Genomic DNA, 27,229 nt, shown 5'->3' on the forward strand with positions numbered 1-27,229 from the left:
CTCCATCCATGACAGACTGGCGGGTGTCTCATCACTGAGTGTAGATCCTCCCTCACGCTGAAGCTGCTTTTTGAATAGGATTGTCATAAGAAATGTGGGATTTTGTTTTGGCAGACAGAATTAGACATAAATCAGACTAACAGTGTCCAGTCATTAATTTCCCTTGGTGAAACAATTCAGTAATTCCTGCTGCCTTTGTAGATGAATGAGATTTTTCATAAATCATAACGGAAATCAGCAGAAAGCAGTCTCAAGCTAGTAGGCAAGTGGACTGACAGGGAGATTTCATTGTAAAGAATTCGTTGACAGCTTAGGCTGAATGGAGTTTTGGGTTGTTTTAAATGCCAAGTCAAAATGAAACACTCAGAAGCGAGTGCTTCATTTTGTTTCAGATGATCATCTAAATTTTGCACTTGTGTCATCAAAAAATGTTATCATTTTGTCAAAATATTTTGAAGAGCTCTTTTTTTAACCCTGCCATCGGAATTACTCAGTCTTAATTACAATATGCTGATTTAGTTGCTGTAATCTTACTGATAGCTAAATAAATATGAGGGAATTCATGACAGTGGTAACCTTACTTATCATAGACTCACAGAATGGTAGGGGTTGGAAGGGACCTCTAGAGATCAACTAGTCCACCCGCTCCCTGCTAAAGTAGGTTCACTTTATGGAGTTCTTACAAGCCTAAGGAGTGTTAGACGGTTTTGGTATTCTATGCACTTTGAATTTCTAGCTCTTCTCCTTGGAATTTAAATGAAGCCCAGTAAGTTGATACCAGCTGAGAGTTTGCCTCAGCATATTTATAATTTGTCCTGTAGTAAATACGTCCTAGGATATAATAAACAATAATTAACTCAGGAACATAGAGTTCATAACATGTTCTTTTCCCTGTACGTAGTTGATTTGAGCAACAGTACAGTGGTGTAAACAGAGGAAAGAAAATAAAATGCATTTCTTTTCCAAAGTGAGCACGTTCATTATGATTCTCTTTGAATAACATTGCTGCCTTATTTCTCAACTTTACCATCAAATCCAGTTGATGCCCGTATAGTTGCAGTTGAAAAGATGTATGCATTTGGAAGGGATGTGATTTCTAAATCTGAGAACTTATGCCTTAAAAATATTTTTTTGTTAATTTTTTTTCCCACTAGTTTCTTTATGAAACAAACAGCCGCCAACAAAATACTCGTTTCCCTGAGACAGATTTCTGAAATGAAGGTAATGGATTATAGAAATGAAATCTTACAGAAGCTTCTGATGAATGAATGGCCTAACCACATATTGTATGGTGAGACCCAGGATCTTGTTGACATTTATGATGAATCTGCTCTTTTTTTTGGGCCAGTTTGAACTGAATACTTTATTTTTCTGAAATGTGTATGAGTTCGAACTTTGGAGGTTTTTTTGTTTGTTTTTTGGATAACTTTTTTTTAAAAAAATAATACAGTAATGGAATAACACTGCCCAATGCCTGAGCTGGAAAGCCCAGATGAGAAAAGAAAAATGAAGAAATTAAAACTCCTTGTAAAGAAGTTCTAATCTCTTTGTGCTACCAAGTGGAATGTCTGCCCCTCCCTCCCCAAAAAAAGGAAAAAGAATTATTTTAATCAAATATTAGTACAGATCGAGCAACATAAAATTTGTAAGTTCAGCTTTTTTTTGATTTATAAATATGCAAATACGTGGTAGACTGTGTAATTATTTACAGGATTTCACCAACACTCACAGTGTGGGGAATAAGCAGGAGGAGCTGGAGATGTGGGTAAGGATGCAGGGCCATGACCTCATTGTGGTTACAGAAACCTGGTGGGGCAGCTTGTATGCTTGGAGTACAGCCATGAATGGCTATGGACTATTTAAGGAAGACAGGCCTAGGAGGCAAGGAGGTGGAGTTGCTCCATGTGAGAGAGCAATTAAGAGTAGGTTGAGCTCTGCCTGGGTGGGGATGAGGGGTGGATTGATTGTTTATGTGTGAGAAAGGGCAGGGTAGTGTGGGTGATACTATTGTGGGAGTTTGTTACAGGCCACCTGATCAGGGTGAGGAAGTGGATGAGGCCTTCTACAAACAGCTGAGAGCTGCCTCACAATCACAATCCTTGGTCCTTATAGGGGACTTCAGCCATCCTGCTATTGGCTGGCAAAGCCACTCAGCCAAGCATACACAGTCCAGGAGATTACTGCAAGGTGTTGATGAAAACTTAATATCACAGGTGGTTAAAAAAACAACAAGGAGGGGTGTGTTGCTGGACTTTATGCTAACAAATAAAGAAAGTCTGGAAGGGGATGTGAAAGTTGGAGTCAACCTTGGCTGCAGTGACCATGAGATGGTGGAGTTCAAGATCCTACATGGAAGAAGCAGGACACCAAGTTGAGTTGTGACCCTGGACTTCAGGGGAGCTGACTTTGGCCTTTTCAAAGACGTGCTTGGAGGAATGTCATGGGATAGGATTCAAGATGGTAGAAGTGCCCAAGAACGCTGGTCGATCTTCAGGCACAGCTTCCTCTAACCCGAGGATCAGTGTATCCCCACAAGCAGGAAATCAGGAAAAGGAGGTAAGGGGCCTGCATGGATGAACAAGGAGTTACTGGAGCAACTCAAGGAGAAAGATGGTGGAAAAAGTTCTTAATTGCTTGGGAAGGATATAAGAATGTTGCCAGAGCATGTAGGGATGAAACCAGGAAGTATAAAACCCATTTTGGAATTAAACCTGGCAAGGGATGTAAAGGAAAAGAATGGCGTCTTCAAGTACATCAGGAGTAAAAGGAAGATGAGGGAGAATGTGAGCCCGCTGCTGAATGACGTGGGTGCCCTGGTGACAGAGGGTGCAGAGAAGGCTGAACTACTGAATGCCTTCCTTGCTTTAGTCTTTACAGCCAGAGCTGGCCCTTGGGAAGCCTGGTCCAGCAAGGATAGTGAGATTGTCTGGAGAATGGAAGACCTTTTGTTGGTGAATTGGGGATTGGGTTAGAGTTGGATAAGCTGGACACTTGTAAATCCATGGGTCCTGATGATACGCACCCAGGAGTGCTGAGGGAGCTGGCTGATGTTATTATTAAGCCAGTCTATCATTTCTGAATGATTCTGGAGCACAAGTGAGCTGAGGACTGGAGAAAGGCCAATGTCACTCCAGTCTTCAAAAAGGGCAGGAAGGAGGACCTGGCAAACTACAGGCCAGTCAGCCTCACCTCCATCCCTCCATCCCTGGAAAGGTGATGGAACAGCTCAAACTTGATATCTTCTCTAAACACACGGAGGAAAAGATGGTCATCAGGGGAACTAAGATGGATTCACCAAGGAGAAATCTTGCTTAACCAACCTGAATAACTGGCTGGCTGGATGAGGGGAGAGCTGTGGATGTCAACTACCTTGACTTCAGCAAGGCTTTTGACACTGTCTCCCACAACATCCTCATCAGAAAGCTCAGGCAGTGTGACTTGGATGAGTGGGGTGGATCGAGAACTGGCTGAATGACAAAGCCCAGAGAGTGGTGATCAAGGGCACAGAACTGAGTTGGAGGCCTGTGGCCAGTGGAGTTCCACAGGGATCGGTTCTGGGGCCAATTTTGTTCAACATCTTCATCAACAACGGGGATGAGGGGACTGAGGGTACCCTGATGTCACTGATGACATCAAACTGGGAGGACTGGCTGATTCCTCAGAAGGCTGTGCTGCCATTCAGCGGGATCAGTGGTGTAAAAGGTTGTAATATAGATAGACTGACACATCTGTGGTTACAAAGAAGGCTTCAGTGGTGTTCACTGGAGATGGCATGTTGTACTGTCCCAGAACTGTACTCCCAATGGTATCTCTAGGTCCTGTGGTTAACGGGCACTAAAAATCAGAGTTGTACAGGCATCTCAGTCTCAAAACACTTCACGTTACACGAATAAACCATCAATATGTTTTGTAGTGAAGCTTTCTGGAACTGTCTGTTGTCACTGGTACACACTTAAAATAGAAGAGAACACATAGAAATTAAAGCTACTGTACTGAAAACATTTGAGGCTTCACCTGCAAGCATGTCAGGGCAAAGTAAATACATACACAGGACAGCAAGAAGGAAGTGCTGGGGAATTTTCTGTCTGTGAGAAATTATGGAGAAGTTGCTTCAGGCATCAGGATGCTCACAAGGGTCACAAGTGGGTGAAATGTTTTGATCTAGATATTTTTGTAAACACAACATAAGTATTTGTGTTTCCAGCATGTTCCGTCTAAAAGATAAGATGACTGGGGAGGAAAGAAGAGTTGTCACTTTGGCCACTTCACTAAGAGATGAAGTGCTGAGGGATATGGTTTAGTTTAGTGGTGGGCTTGTCAGTGTGAGGTGAGTGGTTGGACTTGATGATCTTAAAGGTCTTTTCCAACCATAACAATTATATGATTCTATGAAGAGCACAGAATGCATAAAGTAATTACATAAGTGAAGCTGTCTCTATTTGACAAGGGAATGCCTCAAGAAAATGCTATAATAGTAAGGAAAAATGGGTGATGATTCAGTTCTCAGTTACAGTGGTTTCCTAATGATGTCATTTGATTCATTCTGAGTCTTACCAATTCTGAGTCTTGCTAGTCTTACCAATTTCACGTGGTTTTACACTCCAGCTCAAGATTTACTCTTGGGATGAATCTCATTCTTTGTTTCTGTAGGTTCTTGTGCTAGCAGCAGAGACTCTGATTTTTCTCAGCCAGGGATTTGCCTTTTATTTTGAAGTGTTGTCAAAAGGCAGATCACTAGCTGATGTAAAACCAGACATCAGTTTCAGTGCAGTCTGGGTGATGTATGCTCTGACAATGTGTCCCAAGGTCAGTAACAATATTGACAGAAAGCGTACCCCTTCAAAGTAAATATTAAAGATAACATTGCAGTGCAGGCACAGTTATATTTAACAAAAACTTTTGACTTTTTTTTCTTTTCAGTAAAGCATAAAGGCTCATCCATTCATCCAGATGGTCTGTATGTTCAGGTATGTAATCGTTATTGAAACTGATATTCAGTGAAAGATTTTCTTAGCAACAAGGCAGTGCGTGTTGATCTATTTATGGATTATATCTTGTTTATTTGATTCTTTCACAGATTAAGATACAGTGTGTGAAAAAAGAAAGGCTTAAAATTCATATAACATACACTAAAAGCAGTGACTTTGAGTCATTTGTTTGCTGCGTTGATAGTAGTATCCACCTAACTACCAAGATAGTCGGGATTAACAATGACATTTTGATAGATGTTACTCTTCGTCTAAGCAAGAATAAATATTCTGCTGTAAAATGAAGCAAAAGTTTTCTAAGTGCTTATAAGCTTTATTGCTTCTTGCAACTGTAATTAAAGGATAGACCTTTGTTGTTCTCTCATGCAACTTTTTAGATGTCATAACTTCACGTCACAGCTATAATTTGTAATTCCCAATGTAATTTAAAATTAATGGCGTAACAGTACAAGTATGAATCAGTAATACGCCTTGCAGTACTTTATAAAACTAATTATACATCTTTATTAAGCATATCCTAAAGAATGATTTTGTTTTTTTTAGGATGATTTGGATTTATCAGACTTTTAATTTCATTTTCTTACTTGCTTCCGTTTACAGTGGTAAGTGAATATATAATTCCTAAGATAGGCACACTGAGTCATGCAACACTTTCTTCGAAAAAGAGAGATGTTAGTTACCACAGTCTGGTCCTGAGAGAACTGTTGTGATTCCACTGGGTTGTATTTGGTTGAGTTAGAGTAACTCACATTACTCTAACTGTTGCTGACATGTAATTTTCTAATGAGGCTTTCCTAACATTGTCCTGCCTCCTCCATCCTCCATGTTGTCACCTTTCTCAGTGTGCCTGATACCATACTATGGGCAGCTTTTTCTATTGAACTGAGGCTGTGTCCAGCCCATAACTGTGAAATGAGTGTGATGTTCGATGTCCTACACCCAACAGCAAGGTTAGCAGATTTAGCAGAAGCTTTGTAAAAGAACCCTTTGAGGCTAGCGGGGAGTGCAGTGGTCCCCTTGCTTCTCACCTACTTTGCTCTAAACTGGTTACCACCAGCAGAAGCTAGAGTTCTCCAAATAACATGTTCTAGCTGCTGGAGGCTCAGTCTGACAAGTGCTGGAGTCAGCTGGCTGCCTCTTCTCCACTGCAGAGGAGCCTCAGCCCAGGCACTACCCTTGGAGTAGGAGCAGGACTGATGCCACAGTACAGGGACTACTCAGCACAGCAGCCTCACTGGGGCTTAGCAGCTGAGCTTCAGAGACAACATCCTTTTAAATTTAAAAAAAAAAAAAAAGCAAACCCCACCAACTTTCAATCTTACTCACACATCACCTTTGCCTGAAATTACCAATTTAAAAAGTACCTGTATAGCACCTACACACCATCATGTTTGAAAGACAATTGCAGTAAGTGTGAATCTCTCCAGAACAAATTGTTTTGTCATATATGATTTTTTAGAATTGTCTTGACATGCTGGAAAATGAGTGATTGTGTACATTTTTCAAAGTCAGTCTGTGTTAATGATTTACCTTGTTCGGTTAGCAAAAGTCAAGCTACAAAAATTGCATTGCATTTCCCTGAGGTACCCTGTGCTGATAAAGGATAACTAAGACGTAGTACAGATTCATGTTAAGTAACGTATTAACTATTTTCACAGAGGACAAGTAGGTAACAGCTTTTTAGCAAAATATATTTCATAAATGCAGTATTATTTAAGGAAATGTTTCTGAGGCAGAGGAAGCATTTTTATTAAAATGCTCAAAACTGATTTTAGTTTTAGACTGTAGTTTTACATGGTTCAGAGCTTTGCAGCATAATTTTTTTGTGTGTATGTGTGTTAATTTACACTACAAATTGTAGTTAAGATCCAAAATGGCTGGCACAACAAATAATTGCAATATTTATTTTGACTTTAAAATTCACTTAGCATGTTCTAAGTAATAGAAAATGTTTTTCTGCTAATGATAAATTTGGGCAAAGAAGCTGTACTGAGCATAATAAATACCAATTTTTAAAGAAAGTTCTTGAAAGTATATATATCAGAAAATTTGAATGTTTATAAAGCAAAACTTTTCTATTAATAAAAAATTAACCTTTAGAATATATTTGCATGTCTTGCACATTTGTCTAACAATTCCCTACTTTCTCCATTTTTAGGGAAAAAATTTTACCTATTTTCAGGATATACAGAATTACCTAAATATCTACAATCACATCAACAAATTAAACTGACTTGTAATATTTTAAAACCTTAAAATCCAGTCATAGACTCATAGAATGGTAGGGATTGGAAGGGACCTTTAGAGATCATCTAGTCCAACCCCCCTGCAGAAGCAGGTTCATCTAGATCAGGTTGCATGGGAACACGTCCAGGCGGGTCTTAACATTGGCTTTTCTCCAGTCTTCAAGCACCTCACCTATCCTCCATGAATGTTCAAAAATGATGGAGAGAGGCTTAGCAATCACATCAGCTATGTCCCTTAGCGCTCTAGGATGCATCCCATCAGGACCCATTGACTCATGAGCATTAAGCTTGCCCAACAAGTCTTTAACCTCTTCCTCATCCACCCAGGGGAAGTCCTCTGCTGTCCAGGCCATCCTACTGTCCTTGCTGGACTCAGCTTCCCGAGGGCTGGCCTTGGATGTAAAGACCAAAGCAAAGAAGGCATTAAATACTTCAGCCTTCTCTGCATCCTCTGTCACCAGGGCACTCTCTGTGTTGAGCAGCAGGCCCACATTCTCACTAATCTTCCTTCTGCTGCTGCTGTACCCAAAAAACCTCTTCTTATTTTCCTTTACTTTCCTGGTCAGGTTTAATTCTAAAAGGGCTTTAACTTTTCTGCTTGTACCCCTGAATGTTATGGCAGTGTTCCTGTACTCTTGCTAAGAAACGAGACCCTTTTCCCACCTCTCATAGATGTCTGCCTTCTCCTTGAGTTGTCCTAGCAGCTCTTTGTTCACCCATGGAGGCCTCCTGCCTCTGCTTCCTGCTTTCCTACATGTGGGGACACACTGATTTTGGGCTTGGAGGAAGGGGTGCTTGAAAATGGACCAGCTCTCTTGGGCACTTCTACCATCTAGGGTCCTATCCCATGAGATTCCTCCAAGCAAGTCACTTTCCTGAGAGAAAAACTGGTTAGGTGGTCATGTCCAAAGAGTCGTGGTCAATGGAGTTAAATCGAGTTGATAGCCAGCCACAAGTGATGTCCCCCAGGGCTTAGTACTGGTCTCACTCTGGTTTAACATCTTTATTAACGATTTGGATGAGAGGATAGAGTGCACCCTTAGTAAGTCTACACATGAAACCAAACTGGGTGGAAGTGTCGATCTGCTTGAGGGTAGGGAACCTTTACAGAGAGATCTAGATAGGCTGGATGGCTGGGCCAAGGCCAGTGCCATGAGTTTCAATAAGGCCAAGTGCCGGGTCCTGTACTTGGGCCACAACAACCCCCAGCAGCACTACAGGGCTGGGGAGGAGTGGCCAGAAAGCTGCCAGGCAGAGAGGGAATGCTGGTTGACAGCAGCTGAACATGAGCCAGCAGTGTGCTCAGGTGGCCAAGAAGGCCAATGACATCCTGGCCTGGATCAGGAACAGTGTTGTCAGCAGGAGCAGGGAGGCGATCATTCCCCTGTACTCAGCACTGGTGAGGCTGCACCTCAAATACTGTGTCCAGTTTTGTGTCCCTCTCGACAAGAAAGACATTGAGTTGATGGAGAGGATCCAGGCTACCAAGCTAGTAAAGGATTTGGAGCATGTCTCATATGAGGAATGGCTGAGGGATCTGGGACTGTTTGGCCTGGAGAAAAGAAGGCTCAGGGGAGACTTACTGCTCTCTACAACTACCTGAAAGGAAATTGTAGCAAGGCGGGAGTCCGTCTGTTCTCCCTAGTAACAAGCAATAAAAAAGAGGAAATGGCCTCAAGTTGCACCAGGGAAGGTTCAGGCTGGATATGAGGAGGAATTTCTCTACTGAAAGGATTGTCAGGCATCGGAACAGGCTGCCCAGGGAGGTGGTGGAGTCACAGTCCCTGGAGGTGTTTAAGAGATGGTTGGATGTGGCACTTAGGGAAATAGTCTGGTGGTTGCTAGGACTGGGGCAAAGGCTGAACTCAATGATCTTAAAGGTCTCTTCCAGCTGAAACAGTTCTGTGATTCTATGATTCTATGAAGAGGCCAAAGTCAACTTGCCTGAAATCCAGGGTCGCAACTCATCATGGTGTCCTGCTTCTTTCACACAGGATCTTAAACTCCACCATCTCATGGTCACTGCAGCCAAGGTTGCCTCCAACCTTCACATCCCTAACCAGATCCTCTTTATTTGCTAGCATACGGTCTAGCAGCACACCCCTCTTTTTTGGTTCCTTGACCTCTTGTGACAGGAAGTTGTCAACAACATTCTGTAGGAACCTCCTGGAATGTGCCTGCTTATCTGGAGTGGCTTTACACACAACATTCTCACTCCTAAAAGAAAGGTCGATGTCAAAGAGGAGCAGTGGCTTCGCCCTCTCCTAGTGAACCCTGTGCATAGCTGTCTCTTAATAATTTACACATTTTTGTTATTCCCTATTAGAATGTGTGACTCATATCTATGAAAATACTTACTTCCAAGGAGGAGATCTTGTTACAGTTTTTACACCAAGTGCAAATTACTGCCAAGTAGTGTGTACTTACCATCCTAACTGTCTGCTCTTCAGCTATTTTCCAGCAGCATGGACTAAAGATCCTGCAAAAAGGTAAAGTATCCCTATTCCTGTGATAATTTTAAGTACATTTTGACAGAACACAGGCACACAGGTAAAGCTAAAGCTTTGCCAAAGAAAACAATGTCTTTAACTGGTGATCTAAAAATGTTTGCTTAAATGCAAAAGATTAAATTTGGCAATGTCCTAATCTTTCACATTTGCATGTCAACTCTTCCGAGGAAACAAAACTGACTGTACTCTCCCTATGTATCACATATGTATTGTCGAGGAACAATGTGAGCAATTTTAATCTCCAGTGCTCCCCTCTATTGTCTCCCACTCTTTCTCTTATGTTTTTATCACAATTAAGAACTTCAGTAGCTTGAGGGTATGAGGTTATCCTCCCTCTCTATGCCCATTATGTTTCTGGATCCTCCAAACTCTGGCCTCTGCTTCTCATTTTAATGATGCATCTTGGAGCTCCCACATACACCAGGTAATCTCATCAGTCACCAATGCCCACAAAGCAGATGCAACTCTACCATCCCTTTCTCCAAATTGCACTTGTCTAAATTTTAATGTGGAGCATGTATTTCATCTGATAAACATCTATGAAAGTCTGTGTAGTAGTGGCAAAGCTGTGAATCACTGCATTTTAAAACACAGGTTTTCCTGCTACTTAAAAGACAGCGATACAGAAATGCTGCCAAAAGTGGACATGGAAGGAGTTATCTCTGGACATTCCTTAAAACAGTGTAACGTCCAAATTAGTGGTAAGATATGATTATTTGCGTGTATGCATTTTTTACTCTGCATCATGTAGCAGACGTTAGAAAATTAGCATTTTGTAAACAGGAATAAAATCAGGGAAGCAGACCAGCAGTGATCTGTATATTCTTTGCTAGATCTCTGGCGAGGTTTTCCACTGGTCTCACCCTTCAACCCCAACTATCCACCACCAAGGCTCCCCAGTCAAGTTAACAGGGAAATTGGGCTCCTGCAGTCACCAGTTCATTTGCTAGATGCAGATGGGAGCAAATGCTGTAACTGGTAGCTCCAGTTCTCAAGGTTAATTTGCTACTACCATTCCACACCAGCAAGCTGTTCATACAGCGTGTGTTGCCCTGCTTTATAACTTTGTAGAGCAGATGCCCAGTGAAGCAGAAGTGATGTTACTACCTTCATGATTCTGTGTAATCATTTATTAGCAGCTTCATCTATTAGTGCATGTGTACTATGCAGTCTTAGTGTCAGCATGCCACACCTGCGAGTTGTCAGCAGACATATTTAAAGCCTGTTAAATGAATATATTGTTTTAAACTTGTGCCATAATAATGTCACTGAGAGGAGATCGGCTTGATGCATAGCATGATACTGCAGAAAAACAGATTAAGGAAGAATTCGCTTTGAGGCCAAATAGTGCCTTATGGTTATCAAGCTAATACTCCAATTTTACTCGTATAGCACCTCAATATGCCAGAGCTAAATGGGTCTTACTTTATGCAAGTTCTCTATTGCAGCTATTGACAAATCATTTGTGCTTGCTTTTGTTGTCCTTTGCCTTTCAGAGAAGTCAGACTTTAAAAGTCATTTGGCTGCCAACATCCTGTCACATTTATATTTCTGAGTAGCTTTGGCCCAGCAAAATAGATTGCAGTGGGATGCTATGCTTTTTGCTATGTAGACGAATTGTTATCACTGGAGTGATAGAATCAGACTAATGTCACTAAAATGAAAATATACCTATGAGTGTTTGAAAACTCCAGCAGTTGTTGGCTGACTCATGTTCTGTGAAGAGACTCCACTGACCATGAGGCAGAAACTGCATCCTACATGGGGGAAAGCTGTTTCAAACTTCACAGTTCCAATTCTTCCTCTGTGGAGTGTAAATTAAATCTTTTGAATCATATGGGAGATGTCTGTTGCTTATGAGGACAGAATTTGCCTTTTAAACCACTCAATGAATTTGTAAATGGTGAAGTATGTTTTAGTATTAATCCTGAGTTCTTACCTTGATTAATGCCATCGTGGGCTCAGCCATAGTGGTTAGAGTTCCTCTCTCATGTAGGCAGAGGTACCAGCAAAATCTGCCATGCTGTATTACAGTATACCTACACTTCTGGTTTTATTACTAGAAATATATGTGAAGTATGGTGTAATTGAAATAAGCACGTGACTTGAAATTTGGATTATGAGGACTGTGTCATATGAACTGTTCTCTTTTGGGCAGTTTGATCTATGGGATGGGGAAAAGAATAGAAGCATATTTTCGGAACGTAGTCTCTCTTTTTTTTTCACAGCCTGCGACCCAGAGACCCACATAGGACTGGATATGGAAGGGGAAATTTATGATGCTATTATGGCTGACAGCTATCAACAGTGTCAAAAAAGATGTACCAATGACAACCGTTGTCATTTTTTTACGCATACCTCAGAAACGTTTCACAATACAAGCTTTCGGTAAATACAGGTTTGATCCCTTTATTTGGACAATACTATGCTTAGAGCAGTCTAAGGTGTGAGAATTTATCCTAGGAAATAATTTTTCCCTGACTTGTCATCCTTGCAGTGTTTATTCAAACATACAGGTAGGGAATTCTGTAGTAAATTAACTTTCATTTGTCCATTGATGAGAAAGACAAACTTGATTGTCATAGCACTGAAAAAATGTTAAAATCCTATGGAAATGCTGAAATGCAAATTATGTCGGTAGATGTGCAGCATTATTACTCTGTTAAATCTTGCTCTCCTTATTGCTCTGAATATTGCATCATCAGAGCAGCCAGAGAAATTATTTCATTTTTCTCAGGCCTATTCTTTGAGCTTCTAAACTGCTCAGTTTTGCAAGTTAAACATTGTTCAGCTAGTTCTGTTCCTGATTTGAAGATAGTTCTGGAGACTGGAGATTGCTCTGGCCCATGGCCAAAACATGTACCATGGTAGGACTTATGAGGCCAATAGGATGGTGTAGACCAAGGAAGATGGCCTGTTATCTCACCACTTTCTTTATTCTTTATCACTCAGTAAAAAATGCTTCTTGAAACATACCAGTATAGGAACTCCAACCAGCATAAAGGTGCTTGATGAGGTTGTGTCTGGATTCTCTTTAAAGCCATGCCAGCTTTCTGAAATAGGTAACTATTTAAGATCTCTGATTCAGTTTAGTTTTAAGGCTTATGGATGACAAGGTGCAGCCTATCTCTGACATGTATAAGTGTTTCATTATGTAAAATAATTCTAATCTAAACTGATTCTTGCAAATATACTTAGTACTTTCAGGAACTAAGGAGGTTCAGACCTTTAGTAATGTTTCCATTTAATCATTTGTCTTACAAAACTAGCTGCCAGCTTTTGAAGAAGTAAAGAATTTTTCAGTAAGATTAGCTTGATGAAATTGCATCTTCGTACCATGGATACAAATATAGTCAAAGATCAGGAGGATTAGAAAGCTTTCTAAAATCTTTTTGTATACCACGTATGCACTTAGAAATTTTTAATCAAGACTTACAGCTTTCTAATACAATTAGCTAATTTGAAGAATATATTCCTTGTTTTGCGGGTGGTTTGTGATGAAAGCAGTGTCTGTGCTTGTTCCTGCAACTATTACTCAACCCAAACTCTCAAGAGTGCAAGATCAAACAATGTGTATTATACCTTCTTATTCTTAATTTTAAAAAAATCTTTCATTTTCTTTTCTTGTTTTCCTTCTTTTTTCATTTGTCTTCTGCTTCCATGTAGCCTTATTTTAGCTCACAGGTAATCTAGTTTTCTCATAGAAATCAAATTTTGTAGAGACTCTGCATATTTTTTTAACTATATCAATACATTTTCTTCCGACTCTGCTAGTGCTACTGTATAAATAATATTTGGAAACTATTGAAAAGGTAGATTTAATAAGATCTTAACAATGAAGACACTTAAAGAGAAATCAAATGTGAAGAATAAAGGAAGAAAAAGTTTTGTAAGGAGAAGAAAATAATTTAGCTATTCCCTCACTATGTATATGAGAGAGAATGGAGGGAAATCTTTTTTTTTTTTCCCAAACTCTTGAATTACACTAGAAAGACACATTATTCATGTTTAGAAGAAAAATCACAGTACTCATCAGGATCCTACTCTCACAGAGTTTGAGAAAAATCGGAGGACTGTAGCGTAGGCACAAGCAATGTGATTTTAAGTTAACAAAGATTATCAAATGCAATTTGAGATTTTATGACAGACACTCATGGTTTATAACAGTGATGACATGGCAGTAATGATCCATCACAAATTAAATTAGAATTTTTGAAAGCATTTGAAGGTCAGCCTTGTTCCTACCTGTCTTTCCTTGCTTTCTGTGTCTTGAGAAAGGCAAGAGGAGAGAGAGGGGAGGAATAAATCATGGGATCATAGAAGCCTAGACAGTACTGTTGGATCAAGAGATCATCTAAGGAGGTCATCTGTCCTAAACAAAGACTGACCAAATAGAGATTTGTAAAATATAGTCATAAAATCTCAGTATCACCTTCTGCTTTGTAAATATTTGAAATGTGTTCGTTTGAATATTTGTTCTATTTTTTTCCTGACTGTATTTAGGCTGATTGGTCCTACATGATATATGTTCCAATGTCATCATTTAAAAAAACAGATACTTACCCTTCTGTGCACACCAAAAGCTAAATGTACCAAGAAACTTTGATCTTGCTACAGTCAGATTCTAAGACCACTGAAATGGTCAGTATTAAGGTATTTCTGTTTCCTGTTCTACCATGCCCTCATCCCCTCTGTTTAGTAGTGCTAATGATGTTGACCATCTAACTACAGTTTGTTTTCATGATGAAGAGAGGGGAAAAAAAGAAGAAAGTAGATCTTTAGCCCTTCTTGCATCCTTTGCTATTAGCTTTCCTTCTCCCCTGAGCAGAACCTGAACTCTTTTCTTAATGCTAATTTAATGATACTGCATATTTTTCTTTCAAGGTTTTATTCCTTCCTATTTGGCCTTTCATTTTGTACCTTTCTGATTTTGTGCTTCTGCACATATGCTGTTAGATATTCCTAGCAATTTGACTGTATTTCTTCTCTTTGCAAAGTACTATCTTTTAGGTCATTGAATGTTGAGCAATCATTGAATGTGATCATTGAGATCATGGGTTAGCTTCTCTAATCTTGCAGATCCACATTTGTGCTTTAAATATAGTTTCCTTTAGAAGCTATCCATTCTACTGAACTGTTTCCTGTTAATATAGGATCTTACCTACTAATTGTCAGAGTAAATTGATCCTTATTTTCTAGTGTTCTGATTTTATTTATTGTTGTTGTTGTTCATATTTTGTAATTACTTTCCAGTATTGTTGTCTTTTCATGCTTATGTTTTTTGAAAGCCTCACCAAAGTAAAAGGCATCACACTAAGCTCTACCTATCCCTTTCACTGTTTTTCCCTTTTTGTAGTAAGAGGTTCCTAGTATTTTTCTAGAACTCATTGGATAGTGTCAACTTGGCTGCTGTATTATCTCAGCAATGTTCTCTGCTGCCGCCAAGTTCCTGTCTTTGGAACATTTCACTGGTTTTACAGCCTTTACAACTTGATAGTTTCAAGAAACAAACAGTCTGTGCTGCTTTTTTTTTCCCCTAATTTTATTGCTGCATTGGGATTTTGACTAGGGCTTCAAGTATATGCCTGGAGAGGGCAATTCATTCTTCTCTTTCTAAACATGCTAATACTTTCTGTAACTTCTGTATTCATAGTCTGGTTTTGTGAATTGTCTTACCAAGCCTCTGTTAATGTTATTTTGTTCATGTCTGAGTGCAGACTGTGCATTCTGCTTATTCTGACTGCTTTTCAAATAGCATTTAATCAAGCATTAAAAGGATCATCCCATTATTTTCCTTCTAGTCTTCCCATGAACCTCTTAGATATACCCATTAACCATTATCAATTAAGCTTTTCCTAGATTACCATGATTTATTCCTAACTGTGGATTTGTACGTTGATCTTCAGTGTTCCTAATTTAAAGCCATTCCTAGTCAATATGAACCTTGTTAGATAGAACTACCTGCTCAGTAGTTTTCTCCATGAGTTTAAACACTCAAAAATATTCTTGCAAAACAGTTTTTGGTTAAAATGTGGTGTTATCTTTCCAGTTTATCAGACACAAAGGAAGGAAAATGTGAATAAGGATGGAAATGAACAATCTGTAAATCTTACTATTCTGTTGCCATAATAAAATATTTGGAATTTTGATATTTTGTTCTTGTTTTATATAGATTGTCAAATGGACATTTTTGAAGATCAAGAATTTTCAGGAATGAATATTACAAGTTTTTTCACCCCTGATATCTCTGTCTGCCAAACTATTTGTACATATTTTCCAAAATGCTTGTTTTTCACATTCTTTACCAAGGAATGGCAAATAGAATCCCAAAGGTGAATATTACAACTAATGTTTCTAAGAAGATTTCTTTTTAAAAAGCACAGTCTTTTTTAACCACTATTTTCTTATGGAAATTTATGTTAAAAGGTTATTTTCATCAAAACACAACTTTTTCTGTTTTGTATTCATAAGTTTATAAAGTCCTATGAGCATTTCATCTGTTCTCCAGTGTCGTCAGGGGTTTTGTAGTGCAGCTGCGTATTTGGTGTTAATCTGAAAAGAATGATACACATCAAAGAGACAGTGAGCCTCCAAATTGTTTTGATGATTTATAGCTGAATTTTATAAAATTATCAAAAGAGTCATCTGGTTTCTTAGCAATGTTCAATTATTTACTTGAAAAGATTTTCAGTAAAGTTAACAGGTTTAAAAATGTTTCTATTGAGTTTCCCGCTTTAATATTTAGTAGTGAAGATAGTTTAAAAACCTATATAGTTACAAAGTAATTTCAGGAAGAAGCAAAGCTGAGATGGCATATATCATCTAAAGCCACCTTCCATGTATGGATAAATACTGTATAACTTTTACTAGTACAGTCATATGCCATTTCACAAAAATACAAAAGCCCCCTCAATTTAGTGTGAAGTAGTGAAATTTGTGAATGCATTTTCATATGAAATACTTTTACAGGTAGAGACTTGGGAGGAAAAACACATTTAAGAAAGAATCTTCCTTTACTAGTACCTAAACAATATATTTTAGGGTGTGAGAACAGATTTAGTTATTGTAAAAAAAAAAAAAAATCATTTTAGAAATCTTTGCCTTCTGAAGACATCAGCAAGTGGGATACCAGAGGCACTTATATCCCGAGAAAATGCTGTATCAGGCTTTGGTCTCCTAAACTGCAGAAGATCCTTTCCTGGTAAGCAATGTATTACAGTAAAAATATTGATTTTAAATTAATCAAATGAATAGACTTTCTGATGCTTGGAATGCACTCATTCTTACAGCTTGCAATTCTCGTACTTATACATATATGGATTTTTTGGGAGATGAACTAAACGTCACTTATACCAAAGGACACAGAGCCTGTCAGCGGGTTTGCACAGATGTGATCCGCTGCCAATTTTTTACCTACTTTCCCCTCCAAGATTCATGCAATGAGGAAGGGTGAGATACATTTTTTAAAACGTTTTGAAGGTTGATGAAATAATAATTCTGCAGACTTGGTGAAGGGGTAATGTATGTGTTCTGTAAAAAAAAGTGCAAACTTAGTCTTTGTAGTAATTTATTGGCAGAGAGTGTGAGTGTCACCTAAGGATGTCCTCAACTGGATCTCCAGTGGAAATAGTACACGGGCCAGGAAGAATCTCTGGATACTCACTAAGATTATGTAAAAAAAAAGCCAGCACTGGTAAGTAAGACTTCTTTCATATGAAACAGACTGCACTGAATTCAGTACAGGAAGGCTTTGTGAAACTGATGTTCTCAAATAGTGAAGTCAGCCATGTCTGCACATTGTAAACACCACTAACAGTTCTATAAACTTGGTTTTAATAGACTTTGTTATCATGTTTCTTTAGTGTGTATGCAGCATTCTGCAAGAACTGTTAGGATTGTTGGAGGGACAGACTCTTCTCCTGGTGAATGGCCGTGGCAAGTCAGCTTGCATGTGAAGTTTTCTCGTCAGAGGCACCTCTGTGGTGGCTCCATCATCAGCAACCAGTGGATTCTTACAGCTGCTCACTGTGTCATGAGGTGAGGCCTAAATGTAAATGAAAAATTCATTTCTACAAATAAAACCAAAAATTTCATCCAGAATGTGATGTAAATTGAAATCTGTCATTCAGAAAAATAAAAAATGGGACTAGAGTAAAATAAAAATTTTAATCTAACCAAAAAGTGAACTTCTATGGTAAACTATTCATATCCTTAACATAACGGGAACTCCATACTTTATCCTTTTGTAATATAGTATTGTACTACTTTTGCTAAGTTATTGTAATGCATCTGGAAGATGAAATTCTAAAGCAGACATCAAATCCCTACAGAAATTTAGACATTCTAATGTGATATGAACTTTTTCTTACTGTGGTACCATATCATCTATCAAGGAGAATCTGATACTAGGTTATTCCATTTCATAAACTTCAAATGACCCATCTCAGAGATTTTTCCATGACACTTAAGAAATGATACTAATCTGATAGCTTGAGCAGCAAGGCTCCTCATCAAGTTAACTTACTTACCAAGACATAAAGTACATCTCTGTGGGGGTCCAATTAGACTGTTTCTGGTACCTGACCTATCTGTCTGCATTATGTGAAACATACAGATTCCAATTGTGATTTTCCTTAAAAGTTAAGTTTCTTTTTCCCAAATTCTATCAATCAGTGAATTCATACTCTATGTTTAATGAAGATTTCAGCTGTTAGAAGAAAATTTAAAGCAGCCAATACTAAAGACATTGCTAATTTGCACTGACACATATAGTCTATATTGTTAATCAAATTACCATCAATTTTAGCTCATTAAATTCATAGAATCATAGAATGGTAGGAAGGGACCTTTGGAGATCATCTAGTCCAACCCCCTGCAGAAGCAGGGTCACCTAGATCAGGTCACATAGGAACATGTCCAGGTGGGTCTTGACGACCTTCAAGGAAGGAGAATCCACAGCCCCTCTGGGCAGCCTGTGCCAGGGCTCCCTCACCTGAACAGTGAAATAGTTTTTTCTTATATTTAAGTGGAACTTTTTGTGTTCCAGCTTCATCCTATTACCCCTTGTCCTGTTGCTAGCTACTATAGAAAAAAAGGATGCCCCAGCCTTCTGACACCCACCATTTAGATATTTGTAAGAGTTAATAAGATCTCCCCTCAGACTCCTCTTCTCTAGACTAAACAGCCCCAGTTTCCCGAGCCTTTTCTCGTGAGGAAGATGCTCCAGTCCCCTGATCATCTTGGTGGCCCTGCGATGGACTCTCTCCAGAAGTTCCCTGTCCCTCTTGAGCTGAGGAGCCCAGAACTGGACACTGTACTCCAGATGAGGTCTCACCAGGGCAGAGTAGAGGGGAGAAGAACCACCTTTGACCTACTGGCCATACTCTTCTTGATGCATCCCGGGATGCCATTGGCCTTCTTGGCCACGAGGGCACACTGCTGGCTCATGGTTAGTTTATTATCAATCAGGACTCCCAGGTCTCTCTCTGCAGAGCTGCTCTTCAGCAGTTTGACCCCCAGCCTGTACTGGTGCATGGGGTTGTTCCTTCCCAGATGCAGGACTCTGCCCTTGTCCATGTTGAACCTCATGAGGTTCCTCTCTGTCCAACTCTGAAGCCGGTCGAGATCCGGCTGACTGGCAGCACCGCCTTCTGAGGAATCAACCAGTATTGATACCTCTTCACAGTGAGTCACTCACAAAGAGCACCCCTCGCTTTTTACAGTGCCCCACTGCCTGTTGCCAGTGCAACAGAGGAGGAAGAGGAGATAACTTGTCCTCCCCCTATCTTTCACTTGTTCCCAGTTTGGTAATGTTGTGTCTCATTACATCATTCATACCTACATGAGAGAACAGTAGGAGACAGTAGCTCATGCTCCTGATGAGAGGTGGCTCTTTCTCAGCCATGTCTGGGATCTTGGCCCCTGGCAGGCAGCACCTTTCCCCACTAATTGTCCCATCTACAGATGGATCTCTTGATGCCTCTTCACAGCGAGTCACTCACAAAGAGCACCCCTCGCTTTTTACAGTGCCCCGCTGCCTGTTGCCAGTGCAACAGTTGGTGGTGGATTGGTTGTTGAGATTTCCCCACACAGACCTTGTTCATTCATGACCACCATTATTAATGCTACAAACGCATATTTTATTGGAATGCTGGAGGCAGGGTCACGAAGCAGAGAGGGTCGTGGAAAGAGTTGTGAACTGGAGAGAGTCATGAAGTAGAGAGGGTCGTGGAGAGTAGTGGAGACGGTCATGAAGTGGAGAGAGTCATGAAGCAGTGAGTCGTGAACCAGAGATGGTCGTGAAGTGGAGAGAGTCATGGAGATGGTCATGGAGACTGTCGTCAAGCGGAGAGTCGTGAACTAGAGATGGTCGTGGAGATGGTCGTGAAGCAGAGAGTGGTGAAGCAGAGAGAGTCGTGAAGCAGAGAGTCGTTACGTGGAAAGTAGTGAGGTGGAGTTGGTCAGGAAGTGTGGAGGGTCGTGAAGTGGAGAGGGTTGTGAAGTGGGGAGGGTCATGTACCTTAGAGTCATGAAGTGGAGAGGGTCGTAAAGCAGAAAGGGTCACAAAACGGAGGTCCAAGGTCTTCTGCTGCAATGGAGTCTGATAATGGACCGGCACTCTGGCATCAATATAGCCGTGGTGTTGCAAAGAGGAGCTCTGCTGTGCTGTTGTAGGGCTGCGGCCCATATTGTGGTGGATCGGCCTCCATGGGCTCTTCCTGATCCTCTGGTGGATCCACTTCCATTGGCTCCACATTGTCAGCTGCTGGAGGAAAAGTTGTTACAGTTGGAGCAAAAACTATTGTGGGAGGAGGAAAAAAGTGTTGCAGTAGGAGGAAAAGCGAGAGGAAAGGCAGCCGTCGGTGCAGGAGGAAAAGTCATTGTTGCAGGCATTGCTGGAGGAGGAAAGGCCGTTGTTGCTGCAGGAGGAAAGGCTGTTGTTGCTGCAGGAGGAAAGGCAAGCGTTGCTGGTGGAGGAGAAGCCATGGATGCGGGAGGAAAAGCAGGAGGAAAGGCGGGTGCTGCTGTAGGAGGAAAGGCAGGTGTTGATGCTGCATTGTTGATTTTAGCTAGTCTCTGAAGCCACATCTTCACTCTCCTGAACCTATGCCCTGCTTGACAATGCAGAGATGGGCAACTGATGTCTTTGCTGCTAAGGATCCTCTTCCAGCTCTGTGGAGGTCACGATGCCAGGAGCTCTGCTGCTGAGAGTCAACTGCCATGTGTCCATTGGTATGCTAATGGGGTTAACTGACATGGCTGGAGACAACGTGACATCAGCAGCATGCGGTGAGGTCAGTGCAAATGTCCATGCAGATGACCATACATGGGTAATCTGTCTGTTGGCTTGGCAGTGTGAGCTTAGGACTAGATGATCCTAAAGGCCTTTTCCAGCCAAAATAGTCCTATGATTTTATGAAAGGTAGCCTGCTGTGGGAGGAAGAGGAGGGCTGTGGAGGGGCAGAGGGGCCCCTTCCTGTGAATGACTCCTTTGTGTCCATTCCCAAAGGAGGGATGTTGGAGGGACTGGGTCTGAAATGTGGGTAGTGAGTTTTTTTGAGAAGAGGCAGAATCAGCCAGTCCTCCCAGTTTGGTGTCATCAGAGAACTTGCTGAGGGTACACTCTGTCCCCTCATTGAGGTTGTTGATGAAGTTATTGAACAAGACTGGCCCCAGAACTGATCCCTGTGGAACTCCACTGGCCACAGGCATCCAACTCGATTCTGTGCCATTGATCACTACCCTCTGGGCTTTGTCATTCAGCCAGCTCTCGATCCACCTCACTGTCCACTCAACCAAGCCACACTGCTTGAACTTTTTGATGAGGATATTATGGGAGACAGTGTCAAAAGCCTTGCTGAAGTCAAGGTAGATGACATTCGCTGCTCTCCCCTCATCTAGCCAGCTGGTTGTGCACTCATAGTAGGCTATCAGGTTGGTCAAACAGGATTTCCCCTTGCTGAATCCATGTTGACTCCCCTCATAACCATCTTTTCCTTCATATGTTTAGTGGATACATTCAGCATAAATTATTCCATGACCTTTCCAGGGATGGAAGTGAGGGTGACCAGCCTATAGGTTCCTGGGTCATCCTTCCTGCCCTTTTTGAAGACTGGAGTGACACTGGCCTTTCTCCAGTCCTCAGGCACCTCGTCTGCCCACCATGAATGTTAGCAACCACATCAGTCAGCTCCTGCAGCACTCTAGGATGCATCCCATCAGGTCCCATTGACTTGTTTTGAAGAGCAAATGTAAATATTATGCAGATGATTAATTTCCTTTGTTAGATTTTCATAATCTGGAAAACAGGTTCTCCTGTCATTAACAGAGTGGAAAGGGTAAGTCTATAATGTAGTCTGATGGGAGAAAAGGGATGGGTAACAGATAAAATGCTTCAAAGAAGAGGATGTTGATCCAGCAACATGGTCCAAAATCAACCATTTCTACTCAGTGCAGTACGTTAGTCATTGTTTTCACGTGGAATAGTATTGACAATATTTTGTCACCAGTGGCAAACTAAAAGTGGTCAAACTCTCTAAAAACCCCTGTATAAAAATTCCTGCTATACCTCTACCTGCTATCCAGCATAGGAGTTACCAGTATTATAAAAGGCAAAGGTAGAACATAGACCTGCAAAACAAAAGTTTAAAAAATAGACTTTGTTACTTGACAATTTTTAAGCAAAGTGATATTTATGAATTCATATATAAAATCTTGACATTTCTTTGAAAGTTTATTTAAGACAAATTTCACATCTTCATTGCACATACCAAGACTTCTAGGCTGCCTTAATGGTAGAATACGGTGATGAAAAAATCCCTTAAACTTCTCAAAATGAAGTTGAAATCATAAAGATTAACTGAAACTTTTCATATAGGTCTATGATGTTGCACTCTCTAATTTATATTTATGTGGCTAGTGTCATTTTCTGAAAAAAATAAAGTGTCAGAATAAACTCTACTTGAATTTATATTCTCAATCCTATTTTCATTACTAGAAAAATTGTTGTGTTGGAACGAATGGGAAGAATCTCAGTTACTACTCTAGAGCTTGCATTTGGCTCTAGAAAAATAAAGAAATAAAAAGATAAAAAGAAAAAAAGGAGAAGATTAGGACAATGAGAACCTGAACATAATGGAAAGAGCAAAGTGATGTGGGAATGCAAATTGAGTAGGGAGAGGAACAGAAATAAGAGGTGAATTGAATGGTCAAAAGGAACCTTTTATAGTTTTAGGAGTGTGAAAATAAAAAATTGGAAAGAATGATATTGATGCCATTCGTTGTACACTTAAGAATAAAGAAGATGAAGATCTGTACACAAACTCTAAATATGTGCAAATCTTTTGCTACAGACTGACTGTTTTTCTTTTTCCCTCAGTCTTGGGAATCCCAATGTTTGGCGTGCTTATGCTGGTATTTTAAAGCAATCAGAAATAAATGAGGATACACCTTTCTTCAAAGTGGAAGAAATTATTGTTCACCCTCAGTATAAATATGCACAGACTGGATATGACATTGCTTTAATGAAACTTGATAAGCCTATGAATTTTACTGGTACGTAGTGTATTTCAAAGGAATTCTGAAAATGTGCAGGATGACATTGGGCTAGCATTGGTATCACAGTACATGACACCTGGGCTGGCTTCCTTTAATATGCACTTACTGGAGTTTGAGGAGAATCTGATTCAGTTGGCTTTTAAAAGAGAGTGAGTGGCCTTTACTATGTAACTGGAAACATATATTGTGTAGTGGACAAAGCGTAACACAGAGGCTATTATCAGGGGTCTTGTAGTTGCCCACAAAACTGTAACATTGCAGTTGACTCTGGTGGTCAAACTAATATCTTTAATCACATTTTAGATCTTCAACTACCCATTTGCCTGCCATCAAAAGAAGATGCTAACATACTTTATACTGACTGTTGGGTAATTGGATGGGGTTACAGAAAAGAAAAAGGTACAGATAAATATTTAAACAGTGAGTTCTTGTATTTGTAAAATCCGTGTTAAAAAACCCCACCTCTCCCTCCTCTTTTTTTTTTATTAAATAATTTGAAATATATAAGAATTTAACCTTAAATATATCCTGTACATCCCTCCAATACTTTTCCCTAGATTCTCAATAATCTACTGGCAAAACCTAGTATATATCTAGAATGAATCCTCCTTTTCATGCTCCCAGCAGAAAAAAGCCAACAGACTTAACACTGAACTGTGAGGGTTTGAATTATGCTCTACATATAAACCTATGCTTTCTCTTTTCTTTCTTTCTTTCTTTCTTTCTTTCTTTCTTTCTTTCTTTCTTTCTTTCTTTCTTTCTTTCTTTCTTTCTTTCCTCTTTTTTTTAAACCTGATTGTAATCATATGACTTTAGAAACCTGAGATTGAACTAATGTTGCTTTTATGATTCCGAAGATTGGTTGTATAAAATGCCAATGATGTTTGTGTTTTGATAGTAGATGGGATTTGAACTCCTCTGTTTTTAAATGCAGGAAGGACAAATAGCTGTTAATTATCAAAGTCTGGTTTTACATGTATTTGTTTGCATTTTTGTATATGTGATATTTGTATGTATGTGTATATATAGCTACACACCTATTTAAACAGTGACCTTTTATACACCTTCCTATTTGAAGGTTAGAACTTGTGAAAGCTAATAAATTTAGGCAGATAGTGTATAGGTTAATTTCTTCAGTTAATTTCTAAGAAAAGACTGCTCTCAAATACTCTTATTTGCTCTATGTGCAAATTTCTCCATCCTGTAAACTATCAGGGCATAGAGCAGCACAGATTTGGTAACTGGGAAATTCCAAACTTATTGTAACATGTAAGATGTAATTGTTAATAACACAAAACAATGCTCTTAATGGGATGACAGGGTCTGAGGATCAATGTCCTGAAAGCTGTATTCATGTGAAAGTTCATTGCAAATCGTAAGAGAGTTTTGGAGCTTGCTCAGTCATGAGACATAAAATGGCATTATAAAAAACATTCAAATTAGCAAACAATTCCTGTCGTTTACTAAGACATAAAAAAAGAACATAAGTGTTTGGCATATCTAACAACATTCTGAAAGCAGCTGCCTCCAATTGCATAATTATCACTGTATGGGGATTTCTAGAGTTTAATTTTAACTTTTATTTTGCTAGAAGCAAACACTTCTCTGTTCATACTGCCTATGATATAGGTCGTGTACAAGATATTCTTCAGAAGGCTGCTGTTCCCCTCATGTCAAAAGAGGAATGCCAGGCAAGGTACCGGAAGCGCAGAATAGGTGACAAAGTGGTCTGTGCTGGCTATGATGAAGGTGGAAGGGATGCTTGTAAGGTAATAAAAAGAACTAGTAGACAATCATATATTCCAACCATTTTTTTCAAGTATATAATTAAACGCTCTGATTATTTTTTAACTGCAATTAGAAGTTAACTGCCATTATTTTTTAACTGCCCTTGTGGTTATCAATAGAGCTGTTGATTAACTTGTCACTTTTGCACATCAAAAGCACTGAAAATCAGGTGCTTGACATTAAAATCTTTAGAGATAGATTCTAGGGATAAGAAACTCTAAATGTGTGTGTGTATGTACATATATCTCATCTAGTTAGGGAATAAAACAGTGTTTGTTTGGAGTATCAGAAATCCAAAGAAAGACAGTATAGTATCTCAAAGTATTTCTCCAATACAAGCAGGTTTTCTATGTTTTCATTTTTTGACAGGAAATACAGTGCACAAAAGTTTATTTTAAAGCATCTATTGTGTACAAACCAGAAGGGGGAGTCGGGGGGGGCGGGGGGGTGGGGGGCGCTGTTAGAAATGCTATTAAAATGCATGGATAATAGAAGGCTAAAAACAACTTGAACAAACCGGTCTGTTCATTATTAGAACTGAAAATGTCAAAACAGGATGAGTTTTGTGAGCCAAATTATCTGCTTGGGTGTAAACTCATGCACTTCCATTACTGTAAATAGTCTGAGTTAATTTATGGAAGAAGAAATATTGTGAATATTAATACTAAATTCTCTACCAAATACAATATTTTCACTTTAAGCATTTAACAGTTTATATTTTTCTGTTAAAATGTTACTGTTACCACCATTTAGTGTTAGTATTAGTATTGACTAATTAGGAGTCAAAATACTTGGAGCTGGGAACTTTTATGACAATCACGTTTTCTTTACCTGATACAGTGTACCACAACGTGGAGATGCTCTTTTATAAAAATGACATGCTTGCTGTTGTCTCAACAACTCCAAACAGCTACACTGTTATGTTCAGAAAGATCAGTTAGTCATAAGAAAACAAGGTGTTTTATCCTGAGGAGAAAAGAGTCACTCAGACAAGATAGGCCAAATAGAAACCTGAGGTTTGCATACTAAGACCAAAGTTGTAAGAGAAGATGTTGGCAAAGTTACTGTTTTCTCACTTGCACGTATAATCTTCATTGAGTATTAAATCAGTGTGTGTAGAAAGATTTAAAAAGAACAAAACCAAAAGCCACTACTTATGGACCTTTATGGGAACTGGAAAGTTAATTTACTAGAAAAACAGAAAACCTGCTTCAGCACTCAATTAATTAGCTTTAATTGAGAGTGATTGAAATCTAGCCTGTGATGCTACTATTAATAGTGAATGATGCTAACTTTAATGAAGGATTTCTTTGAGAGAGAAATATTGAGAACTCTTCCTTGCAAACTCTTTTTCTTCTGTGACACAGGGAGATTCTGGAGGGCCATTGTCATGTAAGCATGAGGAAGTGTGGTATCTGGTGGGCATCACCAGCTGGGGAGAAGGCTGTGCTCGCCCCAGACAGCCAGGTGTCTACACAAAAGTTGCTGACTATTTGGACTGGATTCTAGAAAAAACTACATAGCATGAGAGTTACCTACTGCTTCAAAGTGTTATCGTGGAATAATAACCCAATGTGATGAACTGTACTGATGTTTTTTTGGTGGTTTACTTGTTTTTGGTTTTAAATGGGGTTTCTTGTTAACCTGGACTGTAAAAAACTCATTTAAAAAATGTAGAAAAGAACGATCTTTGCCATTAATAAATAAAAAGCAATAATAAAAATAAGCTCTATGGTCACTGATTTGGCAGAAGAAAAAAAGAATATATGTGAATCATTGATTTCTGTTGTCCTTCCCAGCATAAAATAGGAGTGAATGAGGTTGCAGGGCATGTATAGACTTGGGAGCTGGGAAGTGCTTCTGATTTCTGAGGTTTGTACCTCTAAATGGAGATTTCCCTCTCTTGTCTGAATTTGGTTGAAGTACGCCAACTGGCTACAAACTTACTAAGAGGTTCGGGGAAGGGAACTTCGGCCAGGGAGACTGTTGTGTAAACCTTGTTTCCTTAGGGAATAAGCCAAAAATGTGTTAGCAGTAATAGAGTAAACAAAACCAGGGGCCTTGGAAAGCTCTTCAGGAACAATTTTGGGAGTATGGTAGCAGCATTCTTTCACTTATTCTAATTTACGTAGAAAGCCTT

The 27,229-nt window shown here is 39.5% G+C and overlaps 1 protein-coding gene across 1 annotated transcript; it reads left to right on the forward strand.

Moving 5' to 3' along the window:
- Positions 1-5,532: 5,532 nt before the first annotated feature.
- On the forward strand, positions 5,533-26,612 carry LOC104560594 (coagulation factor XI). Its single transcript, XM_061992310.1, has 14 exons — positions 5,533-5,590; positions 9,561-9,723; positions 10,339-10,445; positions 11,973-12,132; positions 12,697-12,806; positions 15,917-16,076; positions 16,836-16,945; positions 17,034-17,193; positions 17,322-17,437; positions 17,607-17,781; positions 23,123-23,298; positions 23,605-23,700; positions 24,931-25,070; positions 26,457-26,612. The coding sequence occupies exons 1-14, from the start codon at positions 5,533-5,535 to the stop codon at positions 26,610-26,612; spliced, it is 1,887 nt and encodes a 628-aa protein (XP_061848294.1).
- Positions 26,613-27,229: the final 617 nt, after the last annotated feature.

The sequence above is a fragment of the Colius striatus genome, chromosome 3, assembly GCF_028858725.1.
Source record: "Colius striatus isolate bColStr4 chromosome 3, bColStr4.1.hap1, whole genome shotgun sequence".
Classification (NCBI taxonomy): domain Eukaryota; kingdom Metazoa; phylum Chordata; class Aves; order Coliiformes; family Coliidae; genus Colius; species Colius striatus.